The sequence below is a fragment of the Micropterus dolomieu genome, linkage group LG04 (genome assembly GCF_021292245.1).
Source record: "Micropterus dolomieu isolate WLL.071019.BEF.003 ecotype Adirondacks linkage group LG04, ASM2129224v1, whole genome shotgun sequence".
Taxonomy (NCBI): domain Eukaryota; kingdom Metazoa; phylum Chordata; class Actinopteri; order Centrarchiformes; family Centrarchidae; genus Micropterus; species Micropterus dolomieu.
This window is the reverse complement of record NC_060153.1, coordinates 28,414,769-28,431,377: the sequence shown is the minus strand read 5'-3', so window position 1 is coordinate 28,431,377 and position 16,609 is coordinate 28,414,769. Positions and strand designations below refer to the sequence as shown.

Below are 16,609 nucleotides of genomic sequence, written 5' to 3'. Positions count from 1 at the left end.
TGGAAAATCTTTTTCACTGCATAACCATGTGGTGAGAGAGAACTGACATACAGATACAGAGCCTGCATTATGTTATAATAAACACTAGTTGATACTCATCTTTAAAATGACATATAATTAGCACAGCAGTAAAAAAAAACAACCTTAAAATCTTGGATCAATATTTTAAGCAACCATTTCGAAAGCTCCTCCAGGAACATTTATGTATGATGTAGACATGCTATCAAGAAACAGGTTCCAGTAGCTTTAAAGAGTCCAACATGTCATACCTTGTATGCTATGCTGTTGAGGACCTTCATGGCCAGATCCGACACTTCAGGAAAAGGGTCTGCAGCGAGATGTAGCAGCACTCTCCAGATCTGAGTGTAAACACTGTTGAAGGACACACCTGGAAAAGACACACAAAGCAAATAAACGATTTAGACATATTTTAGTTTTTTTGCACAAGTGAAATTCAGTTTTACTCATTCAAGTTTTAGACAAAATACACATATATCGTAAATTAATACACACACACACACACAAACACACACAAGTCACCCATCAGCACACACACTCTGGTGTAACTCACCAGTCTATGTCCATTATCACAGCAGAGCTAACAGCTAAGTGGTAATGCACAATCCTGCCCATGTCATTTTCCTTTCCTGCAGTTGTTACAATTGTTGAGATGGCAAGGGAGGGAAATGACCTCCACTGTCAGGTAATATAAATCATTCATCAACATACGTGCACACACATGCACACTCACATTTCCTCACCCACTGGAGAACTGTCAACTGCTGTCAACTGTTATCATGAATACAAATGAACATAGTCTCTCTCCTTCTGTCAGGTGGTTTTGTTCATCTGTTGCTTCTCTCATCTTTGGCATTGTATTTACTCAATTTCACTGTTTATTTCGTGAAACATTCTTTAAACTCCGCCTCTTTTTTGACCATCATCTCCATCACTCCTGTCATTAGTTTGTTCAGGGCCTCAACCTCAACATTTTGGGCTTTAATCTGCATTGGCACATTATCTCTGCAGTGTACAGAGCCTCCTTCTTTGTTGCTGTGCTTTTTCTACTTTGTCTCCCTCTAAATGTCCCTTTGTCGGTCAGCTTCAATCTGTCGCCTTTCTCTTTCCCACAGTGTCAGCCACAGGGACACAAAGCGGTAATAGTCTGTTTCTCAGTCCCCCGCCACTTTTCTGTTTCTTCCTTCTCCTCCTCAAGAATTCGCCATGCAGGTGTTCCTGTAAACTTGACCTTTGAGGATTACTACTCTTATTTCATTTCCTTTTATGATGTTTCCCTGTCAACTGCCTTACTTTTTATTAGGCATAAAGGTCAAGCCCTGGACCTGCAAACTCCTTAAGGTGCTGTGGAGAAGTGGGAATGACTAGACCCTCTTATACAGTAGCTCAGATTCCTCTCCAGAGAGTGCCAAGAGGTTTCAATGGTCCCACCCTTCAAAGACAGGAGACCAAGAAGGGATGATTCGAAGAAGGATATGACACAGAACAAGGAGGAATCTGGAAAGTGTGAGGAGCAGAGAGGCCAGAAGGAGCAAAGCTGGAGGAAAGAAAAAGGGAACAGGAAGGGATAAGATATTTCAAATGATCTATGACAGAGATGGATCAGAAAGATAAAAAGAGATGGAGAAGGATGAGTGTAGGAAATAAACCCCAGAGACGAATGAAGAGGAAAGAGATGAAACCTTAGAGAAGGCAAGAACGACGGAGGAAGGGAAAGTGAGAGAGGGAGTTAAAGAGGTGATTAGGCTGTAGCCTGAGGGCAGGATATGATTAGCGATGGCTAGCCAGCGTGCTACCTGCAGCAGTAAACAGCCAGTTGATAAATGTGAAATATGGTTCCTCTCCCATTTAACCACCACGCTACATTACGGGTACACACAAATTACCACTCCCTACACAGTCCACATGAGGGAGCATGACGGCTGACATTACTCACTGTCTGAACGCTGCACCAGTGACTTGTCCTGACTTGACACTTGTGTCATTTGAAGACTTGTGCAGACTGAAATGGATGTACAGTAGTAAAGATGTTAATTACTGGATAAATGAACCACTGGATCACTGTTTTATGGCCTCCACAATTCTGGCAGATGACATAAAATACTTTTAACACTGCATAGCGACTTTTGGAGCTGTAAATGGCTGAGGCATAAAAAATGCATCAGGACATTTGAAAGCAGGGAAGAGACTCCTCTGTGAGGCATATTTGAAATACATTTCACAGGGAGTTGTAAGCAGCGTAAGCAGCACCAAATCATATCTGTGATGCTCTTTAAAATGGGAAAGAGCCTCAAACACACTGACACAGGTAGCGGTGAATCTAAGCCCTTGATGCGACGAAACATAAATGTCAACGTAGACACAGAAAATGTAAGGCACAGTGTTACCTCGGAAGCCTTTATCAGGCATTTAATGCCTGCGTTTATGAAGCACTTTACAATTTTGCCTCTCATTCACCCATTCAACCCTCACAGATGGCAGCGAACTACCATGCAAGGTGCTGGCCTGACCATCAGGAGCAATGTGGGGTTCAGTGCCTTGTACTTTGACATCTCGACAACTATTGGATTGATTGTTGGGACATTTACAGACATTCATGTTCTCCAGAGCTTCAATCCTACCGATTGTCGTGATCCTCTTCTGGTTTTGAGTTAAATATCTCGATAACTATTGGATTGCCATGGAATTTGGTAGTTATTTAAGGTCTCGACAAGATGGATGAGAGTGATGGCTGGGAAATGTGCTTGGTGCTATGAAGGCATATTATAAACCAAATATTGCGTTTTGTGTTGGAATCCTCCCTGTAAAAGAACACTTGGAAGACCAAAAATAACCTGGCGCAGGAGCTTGCTAAGTTGGACTCAACTTGGGGTGGTGAGGTAAAGATGCTGCCAAGAATAAAGGACAACTGAGGGAGTTCATTGTGGCCTTCTGTTCCACAGAGTATGAAGGCATGAAGTACGGTAAATAAGGAGGATGAATCCTGATGATGTTGGTGATCTACAAGGTTTTAATCTAGCATGCTAATATGCTAAACTTAAGGTTTGTTCATATTTGGTATGGACGTGGAAAGCTGTGGACACTAACAGCAGATGCACTTCTATACATACTACAATACGAAGACATGTTCCACATATGCTCAGTAGAAAACAAGAAGCTGACTTCAGGACAGGAAGAAGAGCACCCCCCCAGAGTTCTTTGACTGACTAACAAGTAAGGAAAGATCAAAGAAAATGGTGTGTTCAACTGCTAAACAAGAACAGGGTGAAGGAGGGGAATAAAGTACATTGGTACCAGAGGAGAGAAGCATTTTTTGGCAAGCGGATGGACCTTCACGGGCATGAGCAGATTACAAAATTCATGTCATGTGGACCCTCACAGCCCTGTGGATGCAGCAAGTATGAATTAGGCTTATGATGGTGAACATGGTAAACATTTTACCTGCTAAACATTAGCATTTACTCACACACATCACAATTTCTAAAAATCAAAATCAAACTTTAAACCACAACTTTTATCCATTTTACAATTTGTTTTTCTTCTCTATTACAGCCTCACAGATATGCTGGTCTGGTTGTTATAATGTAGTAGGATTTGTGCATGTTTATAATTATAGTAAGTGTAAATGTAAATAAATACATCACTACTGCAACTCTGCCCTGACTCCCACACAACTTTGGTGTCATGCTGGTTTCCTGCAGGCCAGTGTCCAGCAGCTGCTGCATTTAACATTTACGGTTTCAATTTGTTCTAAACTGCTCACTATAAAACACAAGCCACTTTACCTCTCAACATTTCTTTTTGCTTGTTTGCAGTTTTAAAACATAGATGGGATAAAACTGAGAATGTATGCGGTTGAAAAAAAAAAAAAAATAGAGAGAGAAAAGGAGTTAATCCATTTTTCAGGCAAGATGAAAAACTAAGCCCCAACGGTCTTATGAAAACAACTCCAAACCAAACAAAAGACAGAAGCAAATGAGGAAACAAAAACAAAAACAAAAAAGTCAAAATGACAAGTGAAGTCTCGGCTGAGTTAGATAACTGAAAGTATGTATTTCAGCCTTTTCTTTATGCTCCTGAAAATTGCTACCAACATCCATGCATCTGCTCTGCCCAGCTTGTTTATACATGCAACACACTGCAAAGTGGGAGTTATAAATAAGCGTGCTGGGAGGCTGGGATTCTTTTCAGCCATCGTGGGGGCACAGCTTAGTGGGCAAAGGGCCAATATGTCTTTTAACCTGTTTACACGGGGACCTCATGCCAGCATTTCGGGCCCACACGCAGCTTAAAAAAGGTTTAACTGAACATCGCTTGCTAAATTTGTCGGATAAAAGGGTAATGGGATCAAGCGCTGTGCCAGGCTGTTTTTATTGTTGTGCTTTTTTTTCTCCATCAAACATTCATTTCCAAGCTTTGGTGTCCCATGGTACCTGTGTCCTTAAAGGAAATCCCACTAGAGCAGCTGGCTGACAAGGATGAATTTTAGTTCGGTTTTGATTAAGTTTGGATTAGTTGCAAAATCCCAGATTAGAAGATGACCTGATCCTGAACCACTGAGTAAAAAAGGCAGACAAAATTATTTTCTTATCTGCGTGTGAGAGAAGAAAATGTGCATATGAGGGTGACTCCACCCAGATTTACACGGCAGATTTATTAAAATTGAATTTAACAGTAGAGGAAATTGGGCTGTTACCTCAAAGGACCGATACGTAGTTGAGCTTGGCTGAGTCAGGTACACCTAAAATAAGGTGGCATTCATTTAAGGAACAAATCAAAGAACAACAAGAACAGGAAATTTCATTATAGTACCTGAACCTACTTTCCTGCCAAGTCAAATTCACTGTCCTCCAGAGCTCAATTTACTTTTCCATTTGATTTGCCTTTTCGATTCATTTTCCATTGTGCCGGGCAAAAACTACTGGGACGTGCGGGGGAGGGGGTGGGGGGTAGATTACAACACAATTTGTAACGTAAAATGCAACAAAAAGAAAAAAGAGAGGGAGGGAAAGAAAAAAGGAAATCCCCAGTTTCACTTTCCACTTTCCCAAGGGGGTGGGAGTGAGTTAATGGTTTTCTTGCTTGCACACAAACTGGCTGTCAGGACGCATGGTGGAGCCCGCCAATCACCTGAGAACCGGGGTAAATAAGCAGGTTTGAGTTCAGTGTGTACCAGGAAAAGCACTTTAATGGTCTCAGGATCACAGGGTCGGTCTCTCCCACTGTCCTTTACACATCTGCAAACCTTTTTTACACTTGTTCTATTCTTAGCCCGAGAGCTTCTCCTTTTGTCACTTCCCTCCTTTCATGAGTTTCACCCTATCTAGGGGTAGCCTGAGGTCTTCCTCTCTGGTGCCATCGCATTCTCCTGGTCATTCATTTCTCCATGTGTCTTTCTCAAGCTTAGTTCTCTTGAGAATTCATGGGATGGCAGTTTTGTGTTTTGAACAATCCAACACTGTCCCCACTACTGGCTGCTGCCTGCTGTAATGATCCAGCAGGGTGCATGCTGCCACCAGTACCTAGATGTACACTGGCACAAACTTTTCACACAAGACATACAGTGTGCAAAATGACTATCATGATGATAGGACAAATATAAAATGTTTGTTTAATTTCAATACAAAATCGTCAGTTTCAAAAACAACACAGCCTCTAAAGACTACACAACAAGCTGGAAACATACACACATTGACATTTTATGGCATTAGAAAGTTAATAAAGCTAAAGTTAGCAGACTGCAGCAGATTACCTGTTTACACATTCAGTCACAAAGCAACATGAGCGTTTATATTTCCATGAGTCCAATGTACCGTTTTCTTTTAGCTCTGTTTAGGTCTCCACCAATTCCAAAAATTTCTAGCTCTTTAGCAGCTAGATGCTTCACTGTGTTCTCTAGCCTGTTACTAACATTACTTTGGTGGGTCGGAAAACCAAAACAATGAGCTAAAAAGGGCTATAGAGCTCAGTAGAGTTAAGGGGATTGCAGAGTTAAGTAATCAGATTCTGAAGACAGATTTGTTTGTATGGTTCAATGGGACCATTGTTTTAGGGGACTTGCAGAAGACAGATAATAGTCAAAGTCAAAGCCTCAGAGGCAGAGATATTCTGACTTTTACACCCTAGGGTGGGTCAAATTCCATAAATGCTCAGACCTACACTTCCCATAATGCAACTCAATAGTGTCTCTTCGTTGGACTCTCCCAGCATGCTAAATCCCCACATATTTCATGCCCCAGTTTTTAATCCCAGAATTCTGTTTAAAAATTGTTGTCTCCATTTGCAAACTGAGATAACACAACCAAGACATCACAATGACATCATCAGGGTTATGTTCTGAGACTCCACAAAGGTCCCCCAGCACAGAAGACATTATACAACAGGCTGTTTAGTACTCACTAGGGGTGTAACAGTATACAGAAATCAGGGTTCGGTATGTACCTTGGTTTTGAAGTCGCGGTTTGGTTTATTTTCGGTACAGTAAGGGGAAAAAAAGCAAACATTAAATTGCAAATAAAGTTTTGTAAACTTAACAAACACTTAACAAACTTCCAAATTACACATAATAATTTAATTATATAAAATAAAAAAGAATAAGAAATAAAATACTGATGCAAACTTCTAGCAAGTTCTCCACTAAATAAAATATTCTCAAAACAATACCACATATAGCTAATAAAATATAATAAAAAATATATTGTAACAGACAGGATGAGTAGTCAGAATGTCACTAGTAAGATTGTTCTAGTCAGCTATGGCAGGAAGAGCTGTTTCCCATAAGCACTGTGTTTTCCAGTGTTCCAGGATGTCAGTGAATATGCGATCTGTTTAGAAGCCTGTCAATCAACCGTGTTCGTACGTGTGATTGGCAAAGAGTTAAGAGGGATGGTTGTTATTGTTCCTGCTAGGCCGAAGGGAGGGTGTGTGTGTGAGCCAAGGGGAGAGGGACAGAGAGTTGAGGGGGAGAAGTTGGCGTGTAGCACTCATTGACGGCAGAGTTGTATTGGCGTTGGCACTGGCCATGCTGTTCAAGTCGCTAGTTAGCGAAAGGCCGGGCTAAAGCGTGCTGCTTGCGTGGCGCTGTAGCACCGCAAAGCAGAGATTTGGCCTGCCACTTAATATGTCCATGTGGAAACTCGCATTTTATGTATGTTCCACACACAAAACAAGCCTAATATATGACTTAAAAGACTGCATTTGGTGCACATGTGCACCGTTCCGAAAGTCCTTTACCGAAACAGTCATTTATGCATTATTATGCAAAACTGGTCGAGTTGCACATTTAGAAAAAAGCTTCAGTACTACTGACAAGCCCTTACCTATGAGGGAGTTGAGTGAAGAATAGGAGGACACCCGTCGCATTTTGTCAATCGTTTCGAAGGAGAGGATGTACTCATCGTTGTCGGGGCTCCCCAGGGTGCTGCTGGCACTGCTGCTGGTGCTCAAGTTACCGGGAGAAAAGGCTGCTGGTCCACCTGGATGAAGGAAAATACACATAGCTAGATCCAAACTGCAAAATAAATCATGGAGCATCATAAAAGTAATACCAGAGCTCATTATGCACTTTAACTGCTGCAAAAGTGCTATATAAATAAAGTTTATTAGTGTTTTATTGTTGTAAAAAGACAAAAACAAAACCACTAGCCAAATCAACATCGCATAAAGTGTAAGGTGTGTAAATAGCGTAAGCAGTCCTTATACTTAGAGGCTACATGCCATCACTGAACTTGCTCATTCAACTTCATTTCAGCTGTCATGCTTAGTCATCTCCTGCAGTAGCTCTCCTTATCACCAAAGATTACTCAGACTCATATAAACCCAAACACCATGCATCCTCCAAACTGACTGCAGGCTGAAATGTGGAAATGGAGATTGGTAGAGAATGGAAATACGCTCTGCTTTGTGCTTATTGATGATAAACACCGTGGCATATTGGAATAAGCAGAGAATGTGAATTAGAAATGGTGTCAGCAGTAGGTTACGCACGTCACCAAGTGCCAGTGATTTAACTCCACTCAGGGCTTGTGCATTACTCAGCGTGGCAGGTGACGAGGGTTCGCTTTTGCTGTCTGACTCACAGAGCAGTGACACAAACAGGAGTGACAGCAGGTCATGTGTTCACAAAGCTGTGGACATGTTATGGTGATATGAGTGTGCCGCATTATCACAATGATTATTTTGCTGAATTTCAGGATTATCTATCATAATTATGCATCTATTTTTAGGCACTACATCATTTTCCTGCTATATGTTGACAGCTAAACTTCCATATTTCACCAAATAAACATAAGACATAGCTAGACATACCAAAACACCCAGGGGGGAGAGAAGTGCACAAAAAAAGCAAGTCAACACTGGTGCAACTTACCAAAACGCACTAACCCCAAACAAACGCACGTGTAGGTTCTCTTAAAGCACTTCATCACAGATTAAAACCTTTGCCTATAATATTTGTATCAAATGATTATTGTTTTGAGGGTGTAAAGCATCTATCAGTATGCATAGGGAGTGTTACAGTGTAAACTCTGCCCCTTGTTACAAACAGGCCTACAGTTCAGCACCATGGACAGCGCCCCATCCCTTCTGGCGATCAGGCAGGATAAATCAGGTCTGCAATGATGGAGTGATTTGTGCTAAGCTGTGATTGTTGTCCTGTTTGCTTTGTCCTTCTTTGGTAAATATGTGAATAAATATAAACTGCAAAAACATCTGATTTCTGAATCTGCATCACATAGGTGCAGAAAGCTGGGTAGGAAATTATGAAATTATATCCCAAAGTGCTACTGACTTTGTAACTGGGGCAGATATCTGTGGGACCACAGCGAAGCAACAAGCCAGCAGAAAGAAGATCAGAGGCGGGGTTTGTGCAGCAACTATGAAACCCGTGGCCAATATTTATGTGGAGCTTGTTACAGCGCTGAGTATTGGGAAGAGCTGCTTTATAAAAAAGTACTCTACAGGGCTGTGATAGAGAAATCAAAGAGTAAACCAGGACTCACCCATGCTCAAGTCAGAGCAAAGACAATGTGAACCCTACACTGCTAAAATGAGTAGTAGTCTGAGGCAGCAAATGATGAAAAACAAGTTTTACTGTACTTATGTGGAGTGGCAATACATACTGAAGAAACAGTGGATAGACACTGATTTGGGAAAGGGCCACTGAAAAGGGAGTATAAAGCTGGACTGGAATAAATATCAACCCACCTAAAAACTGAACTATTATCTCGGCTTGGCAAACTGTTCAGAAACTCTCTGCTGGTTGTGAAGCCTCTTATTAATGCTTACTGAGTCTGTCTCAGGAATGGCAATGATGGAATGAAGAAGTAAGCCTGAGGACTGTTACATCTACGGTCCACAGCTGATGTGGAGGGAGAAAACCTGATGAAATGTGCTAATGGATTCGTTTCTTTTATTCAGCAGACTAAATCTTCTTTGTCTTCATTCAATCCTCCCACAGATTGATCTAAATGCATGCTTCATCTCATTTATCTCTCTCTCTGAACTGCCTTATTTTCTTTTCTCGCTCCATTTCGCAGCACTCTCTCACCCTCTTCATTGAGGTTGAGGTTCTGCAGGCTCTTGTTCAGGTTGCGGGCACTGGTGGCAGCTCGGATGTTGGTGTAGGAGTTGACCGATCGTAAGCGTGGGATGGCCGGGCTGTCCCTCACTGGAGTCAGGTTACCAGGCTCTGGATGTAAAGACAGGAGGACGTACATTATATAGTCTTGATAATCCCCAACCAATAAAAATAAATGTTGTTTTAATGAGTGTAATGTTAGAATAGATGGGATTCATCAAAAGGGAGGCCGTCTTTTTTCAATGCCTCGGACTTTCCTTTAAAAAAAAATATATATTTACACAGACTTTGAAAACAAATTTTAATAACCTTAGAAAAAGCATTAGACCAGGTGGAGTGGAGTTAGTCTGTGTGCTGACAGTACCTGCGGTGTTGGCTGGTGACGGCACTGTGTAGTTCTTCTCTTCTTCTATAAACTGGAGGGCAACTGTACAGAAGTTGCTCTCATACTGGACGACCAGGTGACTCAGTGCAACAACCAGCTCCTGTCAAACACATACAGGAAAAGAAAAGCAAAACATAATGATCATTCAGCTCCAGTGATTATGATTTTTAAAACTGTATTTATTTCATGGTGCTATTATCAAGCCAGGCTGGCTTTTTCCAGGTATAATTGTGACAAATGAGTAATAAATCTCCAAACATCGTTAATTATCTCTTTAGTGATCTCTCTTTTATTACCTCATTGCCTCCAGTATCAATGTACCACTTCATATAAAGTGAAATTTTGAAGTCAGCAAATACTAAATTATGTTCTTTCAAAAGATCTCTCCCTAAGACCTTGAATTTACCCATATACTGTATTTTTCTACCCTTCTCAAATACTCAATCTCCAGGCCCAATTTCCCCTTTCTCCTTCTGATACATATTGTCAAAACATGTATGGAGTTGATATTACACGTTATACATCACAAATATGTTAACTAAATTAGTTTCTCTACCCTTTTATATGTGTCATGTGTGTTATGAACAACATCCAGGAGCAGTGACTTCCTGTTTCCGGTCTTTAAGCTAAGATAATTGCCTTGTACGGCCATATATCTGCAGACAGACATGAGAGTGGTCTCAATCTTTTCATCCAACTCTTGGAAAGAAAGCAAATGGACTTTTTCCCCCAAGATTTTGATCTACTTCTTTAAACTATGTCCTGCAGTCTACACTCCACTTATTTGTTTTATCTAGATAATAATATCCTCATTACCTAATAATGATTGTGTTAGTGAATTCAGTTCACTGGAAGTCTTACCTGGAATGTAGTAGTCCTAAAGGCATAGCAAGGAAAGGCCCACGCTTTTCCATTGTTTCCATATATTTTGTAACCGTAATTTCTACCTGCATCTAGCGTCGTATTCTTTTATATTACTTTGTTGTTAATAAACTGTGTATTTAGTGTTGTTGGTGTGAGTGTTATTGTGTTGCAGTGACCTTGCGGACCACAGGGCTGCCATCGTTGATGAGCTGGGCCAACATCATGGCCACGTTGTGGTCGATAGTGGTGGAGTGGTCTGTTCTCTCAGCAGAGTTTCCCACAAATGTCCCCAGAGCAAAAACAGCCGCACACCTAACCTGTAGCGACACAGACAATGCCTTAACGAAACCGGTTTACCTCGAAAACAGTTCAAACACAATGTTAAAGGTTTTTTGATGTGTTTGTGTTTACTGTCATTTCCCTTCATCGATGCATAGCGCTGTCTGAAACCAGTGTTGTGCCATTTGCTTTGAAATACAAACATTTGCTTGCCAGATTTATTCATAAATGTTTAATTTAATGTTTTGTGGGACCATGGTTCAAATGTCTGTATCACTATGAAACGCACTGGAGATTATCAGCTGTCCTGTGAGCTGATTTTTTTCAATATAACTAATTACTTTCTCTGCCCGCTTCACTGGATGTTTAATCCAAATTAGCGCAGGAATAAATATTTTGGTATATTGTTTGTTGTGGCAACAGAACACTCTTTTTGCAGGCACCAGGATGCATCATCACAGCTACTTTTTATTCTTGTGATGCATCTTTAGTGAGGCTAGACTACACAGATGTTGCTTTGATAGGGTTTGCTTTGCTCCAATTAAAATGATGAACTGAAACATTTCTGACGAACATATTGTAATTTTCTTTCTAAAACCTGGAATAAAAGAAACTAATGAAAAAGTACTGTGAGTAGAAAGTAAATTAAGACAGAAGAGCACAATTCTGGAAAACATCTTAATCCTCATCACTTAAGACATTTTTACATTCCTTTATGCACTGAAATATTTCGGACTCAGCTGCACCTGCACAATCTACCACAGTGCACTACAACAGCCCTTCAGTTATTTCCACCATCTACACTAAGATGTGTTGATTTAAATCGACGGTTTGTTTAAAGCCATAGTTAGTGACGTGTTGGGTAGCCAGCTGTATACCACAACCCAATACCAATCTAAGGAATTTGTTTGAGTACCTATGAAAATCAAAATCTCTTTTTCAAGAGAAACTAGCCAATAAGGCAGAGAAAAAAAGTGTTACCAAAATAAATACATTACAAACAACATAAACAGGTCCAGAAAACTGCCACATACTGCACAAAAGAGCATAAACAATATAAAAGATAAACATCGATAGAAATTTGATCCTTTAAAATGGATTTAAACCGTTGACAATTTCAAGCCTGTTGTACACTATTCATCATTTTAAAAAATGTTTTTGCCTTTCTCTCTCTGTGCAGTGACTCTGAGGTTAACATGTTAATGTCTGCATCACTATGATGTGTGTTCTGTGTGTGTGTGTGTGTGTGTGTGTGTGTGTGTGTGTGTGTGTGCTTTACTGACTTGCAAACTATGATTAAACAACAGTGTCATCTTAGTTGTCCCCACTGACTTCACCTTAAACTTAATTAAACTCTCCACTTAGTCACTGACTGCTCCTCATTTCACTTTCTGTCCCGTTCAACTTTCTTCACTCATCTCCTCTGGGGGAATATGCGCACACACATACGCATGATACTGCAGCATATGAGGTGCCTCAATCTAAGACCCGAGGAGAACAATTTAAAGCAGTGAATTATGATCAGTCAGTCTCCCACACTGAGTGTTAAATAAGCAATCTGAAAATACAGCTGAGAAAGTATGATTGTGTGGTAACAGGCAGATGTGTCTGCAGACCTCAGTTTCAACCCTCCGGCCAAAGCAGCTGTCTGTTTAGCGGAAAGAGAAAGTTACTGCTGGAAACAGATGTTCCTTGTGTGTGTGTGTGTGTGTGTGTGTGTGTGTGTGTGTGTGTGTGTGTGTGTGTGAATGCATGCAAATAAGTGCAGAGTGTGAGTGAGGACACCAAGTGCCTGGGTGAACTTCAGGGCAAACTGTCTCTCTGTCCCTCAGGTCAGCACACGACCCAGTCAGATGCTAACCTCTTTAACACGGTGGGTCCAAACTGTTTGAAGCCTGTGTTGATCTGCTCCGTGTGTGTGTGTGTGACAAAACTGTCTCTTATCAGTCTGTATAAACAGGTTAGTTCTGCAGAACGTCTATATATACTAGAGGATTCCTAGACATACTGTATTTCCATCGATTTGTTTTTTATTTTTGGTCTTTTTTGTTGTTTAGTAGATTGTGTGTATTAGTGTTAGCAGTCAGGGTCTCCAGCTGTCAATAAAAGACTCATCACTCTATGAGCCCTATTTTTCATGGCAGGGGAACGACCTGTTCAACAGCGCTCAGTATGTTCCTGACCTTAACATTTGCTTTGCCTGTCTGTATGGTGTTTTGGTGCTCAGTGCAGAGTGCACGGTGCACAGGTGGGAGGACACAGCAGTTGGAAGGTTCAATCAGATGAGGCAGGGCAAAGTGAGTTGGTGGTGGTCTGGTGGAAAATCGGTCCTAGACTTCGCAGTGAAAATGGATGTCTCAGAACCACGTCAATCTGCGCAGTCATAACGCAATAATGCTTAATAAGATATTTTAATTAAACACTCTTCAACCAGTAGATGTGTTCCAAAATAAAAAAGCAAAATTTAATGTGGTGAAAGCAGGAATGCCAGCAAATCAGCCTACATTTATTTATGAACTAATATGAGTGATTCATCCAGTATTTGTTTTCTGCAGCCGCTTTCTACTGAATAAAAAAAAGCTTCTCCTTCAGTTCATTAAATCCCTGCAGCCATCTAAAGGCAGCAGGACACGTGTGCTGATAAATCTCCAACCTCGGATTTGAGTGCCACACCAGAGCGCAGTTCCATTACACGCGGCTGTCCAATTTGTTTACCTTCATTAAATCACATGCAAACGACACCAAGCTGCTACAAAATAACCACACAAACCTCCGCGCACATCAGGGTCCGTTATAACTCGGTATTCTGCTGTTTATGCGAGACACATCGGATTACTGGAGCTCATTAAACCTGTGCGTCACGGCCTCTTTTCCAACATTCTTGCTGAATCACATTTTACGATATGATGTGGTAATGTACACCATAAGGTAAAGCTGATTAATATTGTGCAAAGCATTAACAAATACTCTCTATTTGTAAGCAGTTACATGAGGTAACAGTATAGCTTATTGATTGACTGTAAAGGCAGTACAAAAAAAAAAAAAATAAGAGAAAAACAATGTGTCAAGCATTACAAGTCGAGTCCCTAATAAATGACCTGTATTAACAGTCAATTTTGTAACACCATGAATTTCATCTGTACAACAGAGTCATGTTGTACTCTAATGACCACTTTATTTTGAATTTTATATAATAATCAAATGCAAATGGTGCCTGACAAGCGCAGGGCTTGGAAAATGATCAAAAATATCTCTTCATACTTTTTCAAATGTACATAAATTCTAGTATAAACCTCTCACCTCTGGGATGGGATCCGACAGCAGGGTGTAGAGCTTCTCGTGGGCGCTGTCCCGAACTCCACACCAGCGTGCCGGGTCAAAGTTCTGCCAGATACGGCCAAGGCAAATGGCTACCCACTGGCGGAGCAGAGGGTGGGGGTCTGACAGCTGCTCCAGGCAGTTGGCTATTAGGTTACCCTGCAGACAGGCTTCCTGGTTGGGGATGGTGGCAGAGTGAGAGTAGAAGGAGTGATGCAGAATGATGAGTGTGAGAGACGTTCAGTTGGGAGGGAGGAAACCTACGGATGAGTACATCCAGGAAATGTAACAAGATTTGAAGGACTATGAGGCATGAAGTAATAACGGTGGAAAGGTGCGTAATGTCTGTGAAGATTCTTAGTTATCCCGGGAAGGTTAAAATCAAGGGTAACTGGACTTGGTTGAAGATACATACTTTCCCATGAGTCAGCACTCTTAAAAACACTATGGAAAGTATTGACAGGGCTTAAAACTGTGCTAGTCACCACAGACCTGCCAGTATTTTATTTTAAACAAAATGACAATCTGTGGATTATATATCAGTCTTAACCCTTGTGAGCAACTCAGGCCAGAAGCAGATATGTACCTCATTAGCCAGTTAATCGCTACTAACCTGTAACCTCACACTGTGTGATGGAAAAAAAGATTATGAGCTCTGCAGCAGTATGACTTATTCCTTTGAACCCCTTCAGCACTCTTCAAATCTTTTTTTTTTCTGTCATCATAAGGTAATTGGTCCACAAAGCTTTGAGCGAGTCTAAAGTACAATGGAAATGCTGGTATCTTTATTTTGTTTTTCTTTATTTTGTGCAGAGCATTAACAAGTAATCTCCTTTTTCACGGTCTTTTGTGCTTGTTTTCATGAGGTAACACAAGTACAGTGAGTTGATTGACTGTAAAGGACGATAACCTTTGCGAAAAGTAAGAAAAAGGTACAACAACAGAGTCATGTTGTACTCACCACTCTGATGCTCAGTTTCTCTTTTTAACAGAAATACAGTTTTGATTCACTTTTTGATTCCAATCACCCCTTCTGTTTCACATTAAAAGACTTGACACTGGGATTTGAAACACGGTAAGGCTTTTACTGTGAAAAATATGTGCATGGAGTGCTGTGTTTAATTAGTTCCCATCTGTTCCACGTTGCTATGTTTTCTATCTGTGTTAAAATTCTGTCAATAAAATGTAATCTGTCCTGCAGAAGTTTCACATTAAAAACACACTAGGAAAGGGAGGCATAATAAGGCCCTTTGAGCCACTTCTCTTTAAGGCTTTAAGTGAAAAACAATTTAAGGTAAGGTAAGGGGACTTTATTGTCACATACACATAGCAAAATTCATTCTCTGCATTTAACCTATCCCCAAGGGAGCAGTGGACAGCCACTGAGCAGCGACCAGGGACCAACTCCAGATCTGAGCCAGTGTCACTGGTCAATGGCACTGACTGCAGAACTTAACATGTATTTGAGTATGGGGAACCCGCAAACTTCTTGCTGTGAGGCCACAGTGCCTTCCACTGGGCCCCTGGGCCGCCCCAATGTGCAGGACGTGTTGAGTTTTCATTTGTTTATTAAATCCAGTCTGTCCATTTAGCAAATTTTTAATTGGTGTTGCTGCTGTTGTGAATAACATGCAGCACCTCCTATATACAGTGGGGGAAATAAGTATTTGACCCCTTGCTGATTTTGCAGGTTTGCCCACTTACAAAGAATGCAACGATCTACAATTTTAATCATATGTACATTCTAACAGTGAAAGACAGAATCCCAAAGAAAATTCCAGAAAATCACATCATATGAATTTATAAAAATTGATAACCATCTGATGAGGAAAAACAAGTATATGACCCCCTACCAAACAGCAAGTATTCTGGCTCCTACAAGCCAGTTAGTCTTTCTTTAAGACACAGCCCCAATCCCAACCAATTATCTACATCAAATACACCTGCCTCACCTCGTTACCTGTATAAAAGACACCTGTCAACACCCAAACACCCAGCATCCAACATCAGCACCATGGGCAAGACCAAAGAGCTTTCTACGGACATCAGGGACAAGATTGTTGATCTGCACAAGGCTGGGATGGGCTACAAGAGAATCAGAAAGCAACTTGGAGAGAAAAGATCAACTGTCGGTGCAGTTATCAGGAAATGGAAGAAGCACCACACCA

At 41.0% G+C, this 16,609-nt stretch overlaps 1 protein-coding gene across 4 annotated transcripts in view; it reads right to left on the bottom strand.

Annotated features, from left to right (window-relative positions):
* The window catches only part of rptor (regulatory associated protein of MTOR, complex 1), a 192,223-nt gene that overhangs the window by 34,878 nt on the left and 140,736 nt on the right, over window positions 1-16,609 (bottom strand). For all 4 annotated transcript variants that reach the window (XR_006824712.1, XM_046046575.1, XM_046046577.1 and 1 more), the window contains exons 17-22: window positions 14,424-14,615; window positions 11,021-11,161; window positions 9,960-10,080; window positions 9,566-9,706; window positions 7,338-7,493; window positions 270-388 (exon numbers count right to left, since the gene is read on the bottom strand). Coding sequence is in view for 3 of the 4 variants with exons in the window: in XM_046046575.1 (XP_045902531.1) it covers window positions 270-388; window positions 7,338-7,493; window positions 9,566-9,706; window positions 9,960-10,080; window positions 11,021-11,161; window positions 14,424-14,615 (870 nt within the window). In the remaining variant the exon portion in view is untranslated. The remainder of the gene's footprint in view (window positions 1-269; window positions 389-7,337; window positions 7,494-9,565; window positions 9,707-9,959; window positions 10,081-11,020; window positions 11,162-14,423; window positions 14,616-16,609) is intronic.